We start from the raw sequence: 10,801 nt of genomic DNA, 5'->3' as shown, positions 1-10,801 counted from the left end.
CAAAGCAAGATCAACCATAATCCACTTTAAACCAAGTACACCTTTCACTCCAACTGATTACTTAATACAGAAGTTCCTCATTTATATAAAAGATATTCCTAATTTACATTCTTTCATGAGGAAAAAAGATTCTCCCCCCCCCCCCAGATTTTCAAACATCAGAATACCAATTTGGGTTTGAACAGAGGAACTAAGATAGCTGAAAATGCCAATGAAATCCAACTGTCATGAATACTGGCTATTTCTGAAGAAGGTGTATGATACCTATAACGTACTTAACTGCATAATTCCTAGTGAAGGAGAGAATAGGGAGAATTTTCCCTGCCCCCAGCTGGTATTTAGTTTAATGCCTTAATGTATGAAGATAAACGAAGAGAGTTACTTTATCCTTAGTACTGTACATAAAGTTGATAGTAGAGGTTAATTTTTTTTTTTTAGTAAGACTAAGCCAATTGCACCAATAATGTACCAAGGCAGTGAGTTCCATAGATTAGCTGTACCCGGGGTATGTCTACACAACTACAGAGGCCTGGGTTTGAGCATCCACATACCAATTGTACTAACCTAAACTCAGACCTAGAGTCCCTGGATCCTGTAAGGCTGGAGGGTCCAAGCCCGTGTTAAGCTGGGACTTAAGGTCCCAAGCCCTATTGGCTTTCCTATGTGCATGCAGCCCTGGCTTGACTCAGTCCTGGAAGTCCTCCAAATGCATCCCAGAAGAAGAGCAGGGCTGCAGGTAGCCAGCACAGCAGCCAGGAGCAGAACTGCTGCATGGATAAGCACGCTTCTCATTCCTGCTCCTCACACCGTGGCAGCAGCTCCTACTCTGGTTCCCCCTTGCTGCTGCATAAAGCTTGCCTGGAGCAGGGAGCAAAGCTGACGGGGAGGTGGCTCTCGGTTGCTGGAATATTAGAGGTCATCCCTCTCACAGGCATGCTGAGCTGAGAGCCCTGCCATTTCCTCTCCCTGCAGATGAGCTACTTGGTCCCTACTCCACTTCCTGGTTCTTGCTCACAGGCCCCTCCTACTCTCCCTGTAGCTGCATGTGCATGCACTGTCAGGGCAGAGGGCTGAAGCCAGCCCCAAAACTTCCCCACAGCCTCTCATGGCTGTGGCTCTGGCTCAGTCTCCTCCATGCTCAGAGCAGGGCATAAAGCTGACAGGCAGGAGACAGCTTCTGGCTATCAGGATGTTGGAGGGGGGTTATCCTGCCCCCAAGTGTGCTAAAATGGGAGCCCTGCTACCCAATAATCCCTGTATGCCAGGGGACAGCAGGGGCAGAGATAAGGGAGCTTTAGTGAGGGTTGGAGAACACTATACCCCAAGTTATGAGCATGCACTTCACTGCTCTGAAGTCAGTAGCAGTTGGGCAAAGGATGAGGAGGAGGAGGAGGGAGTGTGTATACTCTGAAACCTATACTGTCAAACTTCAAAACAAATAGATAAAAATAAATAAACGAACCAAACACAAACATCCTAATTCAAAAATTAAGAATTGCAAAGTTTCATTGTAATACTTTGACAGCTCTGGAGACTGATGTTCTAATTACCCTCGGAACAAGGGCAAGTGGGTATTTTTCTGAAAATGTTACTCAGTTTAATTGTCAGATTACATGGTAGTCGAATTTCAAGCATCCTGAGAGAGCCATCAAAAGGAACTAATTATGCAGTTTATGTACTCAGGTGCTCCTTATGGGGACCTGAATCCCAGCAATAGCAGTAGTGTTTTCCCACAGTGCAACACATTCATGGTACAAGAGTGTTGACACCGAGGGAGGGGGAGGGCCACTAGGCAACCTAGGATAGGATTACTTTGACTCAGGTCTGAGCACTGCACTGTGAACACTAGAGCCCTAGACCTAGGGTTAAAATGTAAAGCCCAGCCTTCCCCTCAGGCCAGTGATTCAAGTCCCACTAACCCTCAGCTTACATTGCTCTATAGATATACCCAGAGATACTTCTTAAGATTCCTTGTATCCATTTCCTTGAATATGCAAAGCTTGCTTGCTTGCAGATTTCTTCATATGTTCACCTATTGGAAAGGACAGACACGAGCATATGGCTGATCTCCTCCAGCAAATTTGTTACTGACTCTTGTATATATTTTCTTAGCCAAACTTCATATTCCTAGTTTATAAGAACATGCCTCTTTTCCACATGTTCTCTTAGCATCATGCCTACAAAATTCCCACTGCCCTTCTCAGGAGCTGAGCTGCTTTATATATCTTATCCAAAGCCTTTCAAAAAAAATTCCATTGCCGGTCTTACAGCCTATTACTCATTTTGTTTAATGGTCCTCCATGAGGAACTTCATCAAAGGTCATTTAACCTTTATATTAACTACACACACCAGTTCTCCTCACTTGTTTTAATTTTCGACAGTATTATAACAGAGTTAAAAGAAGCATGTTTCATACTTAGAGGTTAAATGCTATTTTTCCCACTGCAGTATATTCAGACAGGTGTTTTATAATTAGCTAGCTAAAAACTTCTCTCATTTTTTTCTGTTCTTTAAAGTCAGGTTTACTAACCCACAATTCCACAAATCACCCTCAGCACTTTTCCTAACAATAAATGGGTACACTATTGACTTGTCTTTCTGAAAATGATCTCTTCTAATAAGGGAAATGTTTCTTGTTAATATTCCAAGTACTTTGCTCTTGAGACCATTAAAGCTCTTGTATGAAATGCCCTCCAACTCAGTGTCTCACTTTATTTTCTCAAATTTTTCTACAACTTCAATTCCCACCCGCCCACCCACTGCAGACAGTGCCTCATCTTCAGTCTCCATAAGGAGTCTTCTTTAAAGGAAGCTTGGTGTAGCATAAAACACTGGGGATGAAGACCAGAAACATTTTATGCACATCACTAATCTCTGTATATGTAAGTGATGGTGACTGCAGAATATTGAGAAAGAAACTAAGGAGGCAAAAACAACCTAGTAGAACAGCAATAATGGGCAATTCAATTATTGGTATAAACTTGCTGAATGCCACATCAGGAAATGGTTTAGATAAGTTATGCTGCTTCTTAGAACAGTTTGCTCTGGGCCCTTAAAAAAGGAGAGGTTACTCTTGATTAGTGCTGGTTGAAACTCGATTTCCAGTCCAAGGTAAATTCAGATATTTGAAGTATTCCTTCATCCCAAATCAGAAAAAAAGTCAACATTTTGAAATTTCCCAGAGAACTTTTTTGACAAGATCTAAGTGTTTCATCGACAGTACATCAAAACAAAAGTCTAAATGAAATGCTTCAGCCTTATACAAATGAAGCATGTAGTGATTTTTCATGGCAAAATTTTCAATCAGCTCTTAATGTGCTTTGCATCCTATTGTTTGAAACCACAGTAGTCAATACGCACTAGTGAACTTTTTATATGGCAGAATGGTCCATATGCAGGGTTACTGCACAGCACTCTGAAACAATATATATGCAGCAAGTGCTCCTACAGACATACATTTAGTCTGATCACCCAGGAGTTGGTTCAGAAGTATGCCTGCACACACAGATCGCAGCAGGAGTGGATATGATACTCTTGGGCAATTCCCTTTTTTTATCCAATGAGTATTCACAGAAGGTGGGAAGGAGCAGCTGCTTCTTCCTCCTAAGGTGAACTGCATGTAGCTCCCTTGTTTGTCTTGCCTGTGCAGTGTGCATATATGAAGCTGCTTAAAGGATTACTGCAGAGATAGGGGATCAGTTATTTTCAGTATTTTGATAAACACCCAGTGCTGTTGAGTTCCTGGCTCAATATGGGGGAAAGTTGTGCACCAAGGAGAATGAACTGCCTGAAGCTTAATCCAGATAAGATTGAGATTGTGACACTGATTAGTTAGGATAAGCAAACGGAAGATATGAAAAGGACATCTTTAACTGAGTCTATATAGCCTCTATTTGCAACTTACATTTGCAATCCACAGGGAAGGGCTGCACCACAGATTCCTGTTATATGATCAAGCAGCAGCAGTGTCCCAGAATATTTTTTTTCTAATCTGTATCTACCTAGAGATTGAGAACATTTCTTTCAGCTTTAAAGATTGCTTTGTCACCCTAAAACCCAGGGATTAATATAGAACACCCAGCCCATCCATAGATAAAATTTGGATATTCGTACCATTAACATCTAGGTGAGGAAGGCCGGGGAGGTATAACTTCTATCCCTATGTCATACAAACTGAAAGCTGAGGCTAAGAGACAAAGGGATGAGGCTCAATGGAATATAGCAAATCACTGGCAGCACCAGGATTCCAACCAACCACATTTGATTCCACACTTCCTAGAACCCCTTAATTTACAATTGACAGTCTCCATATTATTATTGGAAAATATTGCATTATCAGGCAACTTTTTGAGTTCAGTGAGACTATTCATGTACTTAGTATTGCCCATAAAATATACATTTGCAGGATTGGGACCAAAGTAATTAGATAGTGGTATCAACAGAAAGATATTTGCACAGTATTAAGATTTCCTGTGTAACAAAAAAAAAATCTCTAAAATTATTCAGAAATAAAAAGGAGGCTCCACCATTTTATGATAAGTGAATTATTTTAGGCAATGGTAAAAGGCTTCTTGTATTCCTGAAATACAAGTTTGGCATTTGTCATTTCATGACGATAGACAATGAAGAGGAACAGTACTGAAATAAAGAGAACATACAGAATCAATAGATTTTTTCAAAATAGGACAAACTTTGAGGCCATGAAGCTAATGGAGCTTTTCTGCAAATATATTCTGTAAGGCTTTGAAAATTAAAACTTTATCCACTCAGTCTCAATTATTTCAACTACCAAGCAAATTACTTGAGTAGTGAGGCAGGACAATCTCAAGTCAGTCCCCTACTCTAGGCATCTAAAACCAAAATCTGGTGCCTCAGAATTTAGGCAAGTGCACAAAAATTGGTTAACATAGAAAACAAGACAAGCTTTTCTATCCAGCCCTTACCTTCTTCAACATCATCTGATCATCTTAAATTAAGGGACTTACTTGATTATATTTGTTTGCTCATTTGTTGGTCAAAGCTGTTTTGTTCTGGGGGAGCTGTTTGTTTCAGTTTATATTTTACATTTTCCTAAATATAAACTGACAAAGTTTTTTACAACAACACTTGGTCGTTTATAAGAATGTGGCACTTTTTAGTAGTTAAAATACATACAGCAAAACAAAAAGAAGATCTTTCTTTCAAAGTGCTTATAATCTAATAACCTTGTGGTATTACATTGCAAACACATGGACTCTTGCACTCGACCCTCTCCCATGGTAACCAAGAAATTCTTGCAAGCATTACTGCGTATAAAATGCATGCAAAGACATTGGTTATTTTGTAGAAATGTCAGTGTTACTAACAGAAGTAAACAAACGAGTAACAAATTACTAAAATTCTTATTTACACCAGGTTTTTCAGTTCTGATGGAGTAGTACAGATCAATGCAAACGATCATAAATATGCAAGTTAATGATCAACTACTTAACAAAAAATTAAAAAGTAGAATAAATACATTAACAAATATATAGTATATCAAACTATTATATGTGCTCACATTAATAAATCCTAGTAATTATTTTGAAGAGTAAATTTATTTATTTGGTTTTAAAGACACACCGAAGACTATGAGTTCTATTAACAAAGATGTCTTAAATGTTTTTAATAGATATGTTGCTATGGCCATTAATAGCCCAACTTATGTCAGTGCATACAAGTCTGTTGCCAAATACACAACTACTATGCTATTATATAGTATTACTGTGTAGACTTAACTGGGATTGAAAAAAAAACTTACCGTCTACGATACGGGAAGGGAGTAACAATCCTCTTCTGCCTAATTCAGCGAGAGCCAGACATCCACCATGCCAAGAATTGTCTGTTTCCTGGAAACTAATTTGAGAACACAGAAATACTGTTAAATTTAATTTCACCTTTTTAGGTTTTATCATGTGTAATCCAAATTGCTGTGTGTGTGCTAATCATAATATTAGAGTGGACATTTTTCCCAAATTCTAGGAGCACTGCATAAATATTTTTAAAATGTTTGTTCTTTCCTACTTTAACTACCATATTAATGAAAAAACTTGAAAAACAGCGAATAGTCCTGCAGCACCTTATATACTAAGAAAAATATAGATGGTATCATGAGCTTTCATGGGCACAACCCACTTCTTCAGATGAAATGGTGTAACTATTAGAATCAACAACAACACTATGCTCAAACCATTTATTGCTATAAACATACCCACCTTCAAATACAAATAAAAAGTCAAACTTCAGATACTTTTGTACCAATTACCATCAAAGATCATAATCAAAAAAATATTTTCAGTAAACTAGAGCATGACAGAAAGGTGCTACAGTGTGTTCATGTAATTGCATTCTAGCTCTGGAATAAACAAGTGCTTATCAACATCAGAAATAAAATATGAGTGAGAGAATTTCACTCTAATCTATAGTGGATTTTTATCCACAACACAAAAGCTTTTGAAGAAATTGGTGTGACTGGCAGTGGCAGATAATTAAGATCTAGAGCAAGAATACAAAAAGTGGTTCAAAATTTGGGCACATTTGCTGAGATGGCAGAAACAAATAGCAGGGAGGAGGAGAAAGTGTGTACAATTCAACATCATGTTCACATACACATTTTATTTTGTGTTAAGATGACAATAAGAAATAAAACCTAAACAAAAATATGAAACCAGTGAGAATTCTAAAATTTAAGTTAATGAAGGATTTTCAATACATTTACTTTTAATAGCATATTTACAAAGCACAGCTTCTTTGAACTACACAAATCAGAGCATTCATCTAATATTTTTAAAAATAGATTAAAATATGTATTCTGTCAGGGAGCTGGAACACTATAAGCCTCCTTTGCAAATCCCAGCACCTCAGTACAGGTAAATCTAGTTAATGTATTATGTTCTCTTGTATTCATTTTACCATGTTTACCTTTCCGGAACAAAACCTACACCAAAAACGTAACAAAAATTCAAATAAAAATAACCCCTATAAACTACAAACGGCTTGGAACATAAATGGTAACAAGAAAACATTCTAAATATATGTTAGAAGCAAGAGGAAGACCACAGTCCAATGGACAAGGTAGGCCCCGTACTTGAAGGGGGGGGGGGAATAATAGATAATGTGGAAATGGCAGAGGTGCTTAATGGCTTCTTTGTTTCAGTTTTCACTAAGAAGGTTGGTGGTGATTTGACCTAACATAGTTGCTCACAAATGTTTGTATTTGTTAGTCTCTAAGGTGCTACAGGACTACTCATTTTTTTAAATGAAAATAGGGTAGATTTCCCTACTAGAGGGAAAGAACAAGTTAAAAAGTTACTTAGGCACATTATATGTCTTCAAGTCATCTAATGAAAAGCATCCTAGAATACTTAAAAAGCTGACTGAGGAGCTATCAGAACCATCTCTGAAAAGTCACAAAAAATGAAAGAGATTCCAGAAGATACAAAAAGGACAAATATAGTGCCCATCTATAAAAAGGGAAATAAGGACAACCCAGGAAATTACAGACCAGTCAGCTTAACTTCTCTACAAGAAAAGATAAAGGAGCAAATAATTAAGGGATCCATTTGCAAACATCTAAAGATAATAAGGTGATAAGTAACAGTCAGCATGGTAAACAAACAAATAAATAGTCTGGTAGCACTTTAAAGACTAACAAAACATGTAGATGGTATCATGAGTTTTCATGGGCGCAGCCACTTCTTCAGATGACCGGAGCCTAGCATGGATTTGTCAAGGACAAATCATGTCAAACCAACCTGATAACTTTCTTTGAGAGGGTAACAAGCCTTGTGGAGAAGGAGGAAGTGGTACTCCTGGTATATCTAGAGTTTAGTAAGGGATCTGATACAGTCTTGTCATGCAAGATGAAACTGCTATAAAGATAGGTGCATAACTGTTTGGAGTATTGTTCCCAGACAGTAGCTATCAGTGATTCACAGTCATGCTGGAAGGGCATAACAAGTAGGGTTCCGCAGAGATCAGTTCTGGGTCTTGTTCTATTCAATATTTTCATCAGTGATTTAGATTATGGCATAGAGAGTACACTTAAAGTTTGCAGCAGATGATAAGCTGGAAGAGGTTGCAAGTGGTTTGGAGGACAGATCTGTAATTCAAAATCATCTGGACAAATTGGAGAAATGATCTGAGGTAAACAGGATGAAATTCAGTAAGGACAAATGCAAAGTACTCTACTTAGGCTGTGTCTAGACTACATGCCTCTGTCGGTAGAGGCATGTAGATTAGACAGATCAGCAAAGGCAAATGAAGCCGCGATTTAAATGATCGCGGCTTCATTTACATTTACATGGCTGCCGTGCTGAGCCGACAAACAGCTGATCAGCTGTTTGTCGGCTCGCACGCTAGTCTGGACGTTCCCCCTGTCGACATCAAAGCCCTTTGTCAGCAGCCCCTTTATTCCTCGTGGAATGAGGTTTACCGGGGCTGCCGACAAAGGGCTTTGATGTCGACAGGGGGAACGTCCAGACTAGCGCGCGAGCCAACTAACAGCTGATCAGCTGTTTGTCGGCTCAGCGCGGCAGCCATGTAAATGTAAATGAAGCCGCGATCATTTAAATCGCGGCTTCATTTGCCTTTGCTGAAAAAACAAATCTACATGCCTCTGCCGACAGAGGCATGTAGTTTAGACGTACCCTTAGGGAGGAATAACCAGTTGCACACATACAAAAGGGGAAATGACTATCCAAGAAGGAGTACTGAAGAAAATCTAGGGCTCATAGTGGACCACAAGCTAAATATGAGATAACAGTGTGACACTTGCAAAAAAACCAAATATTATTCTGGGATATTAACAGGAATGTTATAAGCAGGATACAGGAAGTGATTCTTCTGCTCTACTCTGCACTAATTAGGCCTTAACTGGAGTAGTGCACTCAGTTGTGGGCGCCACATTTCAGGAAATATGTGGACAAACTGGAGAAGATCCAGAGAAGAAAACAAAAATGATCAAATGTCTAGAAAATATGATCATGAGAAAAAAAATTGAAAGAGCTGGGTTTGTCTTGTATGGAAAAGAGAAGACTGAAAGGGGTCATAACAGCTTTCAAGTACCTAAAAAAAGGAGGAGAGAAAAAAATTATTCTAGGACCAACCATACAAAATTAAAATCCCCATTGGTATTCAATTCTTAGGAGATTCAAGGCAGAGTTCTATTTTCCTTGCCTTTAATATATCCTAGAAGTTTCTGGAAAAAAAAGCAAATCACTAATCAGATACTTCGTCGCCCAGATTTGAAAAACACATCCTTAAATTAAAAACAAAAAACAAAAAAAACACCCACACACACAGCACCTAAATATAGGGTTTTGAAGTGTCAGTATAATTTATATAGTGGCATTGTGACCTGCTGCCTGAGGGGCTTTGTCTCCATCTACAAAGGGGTGGATAAGCCAAACCCTAGCAGTGTTGTGACCACATGTGCCAGTTTGCAACATCTAGACAAGTACGGAACAGCCCCACCCTGCAGCACAGGAGCTGTTGCTGCATGGTGAGCTCACACTCCCGCCTCTCAAGTCCATACCTCTCAGCACCTACACTATACTCTTGTGAGGGAGTGAGCAAGAATTTTGATGGAGGGACCACTATAAGAATTTGGTAAATGATTCAGGGCTGCACTCTTCCATGATATTAACTGAGGAGGTGCGGGGTCTGGGATGGAGGTCAGGGTAAGGAATTGGAATACAGGAGGGGGTGTGAGATCTCGGAGGGAGTGTGAGTGAAAGAGGGGATTGTGATCTGGGGCAGGGGACTGCTGTGCAGAGGGTTTGGGTTACTTAGGGTAGGAGTGCCAGAGGAGGGGCAGGGGATTGGAGTGCAGGGTCTGAAAGGAAATATGGATGGGGGGGAGGGGGCCAAGAGGCTGGAGTGCCAGAGGCAGGCTTTGCCCAGGAGATGCTTACCTGGGCAACTCCCAGCAAGCAGCCCAGCAAGTTTCTCAGGCTGGTTCCCTGCCTTTCATGCTGCCACAGGCTGCCGAGAATAGCCAGCTGCAGGGGTCACGTGTGCTGTTCTGAAGGCTGCAAGCCTGAAAGGAGAGGGGGTGATGTACTTCGCACACTACCTGTTCTTCAAACAGGTAGCTCTCATTGATGAAGAACTGGCCAATTGTGCTGGGGGGCGGGGGAGCAGGGGCAGCATGCAAAGCCTCTCCCCCTCATCCCCTGGGCTCACAGCATTCAGAGGTGCACATGCCCTGCAGATGGCTTTTCTGAACACCATGCAGGGGCAGGGCAGGCAGGGAGCCTGGTTGAGGCTCCTGCTGGGTCATGGGCTGGATCCTGCAGCTTGGTGGGACACATCTGGCCTGCGGGACACATTTTACCCACTCCTACCCTTATGTGTGGTGGTGTAATAAAAACTAATACTTAGTGACCTTTCTGTGACTTATTTTTCCAGTCCCTCTGCCATAAAATGTACCAAGTTGCCTCATCAAAATCATAACCTTATTAATAGGATATAGCTGAAGGATGATCAAGCGCCAAGAACAACAACATCAGCGAATGTTACTTGACATTCCCTGCAGAACAACCCAGGGAGGGAGGAGGAATAGCATATCAGCACCTGGTACTGCTTCGGTGCCAACCTGAACCACAGGGGTGGTCCAGCTTGGATCACTGCAATCAGTCACTGCTCTTCTCCCCTCCTCACCCTCTTGGTAAGAACTTTTGCTTCTACTCAGTGATTTCATCAACATTCCATTCAGACTGATGAAAGTTTGGAAAACAAAATGGCTAGGATTCCAACAGGAATTTAAAAGGCTGCCTTGCT

The 10,801-nt window shown here is 40.4% G+C and overlaps 1 protein-coding gene across 3 annotated transcripts in view; it reads right to left on the bottom strand.

Moving 5' to 3' along the window:
• Positions 1 to 10,801, bottom strand: part of TBCD (tubulin folding cofactor D) — a 265,482-nt gene that overhangs the window by 197,341 nt on the left and 57,340 nt on the right. For all 3 annotated transcript variants that reach the window (XM_075903520.2, XM_075903522.2, XM_075903521.2), the window contains exon 14: positions 5,781 to 5,875. In XM_075903520.2, coding sequence (XP_075759635.2) covers positions 5,781 to 5,875 — 95 coding nt within the window. The remainder of the gene's footprint in view (positions 1 to 5,780; positions 5,876 to 10,801) is intronic.

The sequence above is a fragment of the Pelodiscus sinensis genome, chromosome 20, assembly GCF_052426305.1.
Source record: "Pelodiscus sinensis isolate ZL-2025 chromosome 20, ASM5242630v1, whole genome shotgun sequence".
In the NCBI taxonomy this organism is placed as follows: domain Eukaryota; kingdom Metazoa; phylum Chordata; order Testudines; family Trionychidae; genus Pelodiscus; species Pelodiscus sinensis.
The sequence above is the reverse complement of the archived record's forward strand: the minus strand, read 5'-3'. Positions and strand labels throughout refer to the sequence as shown.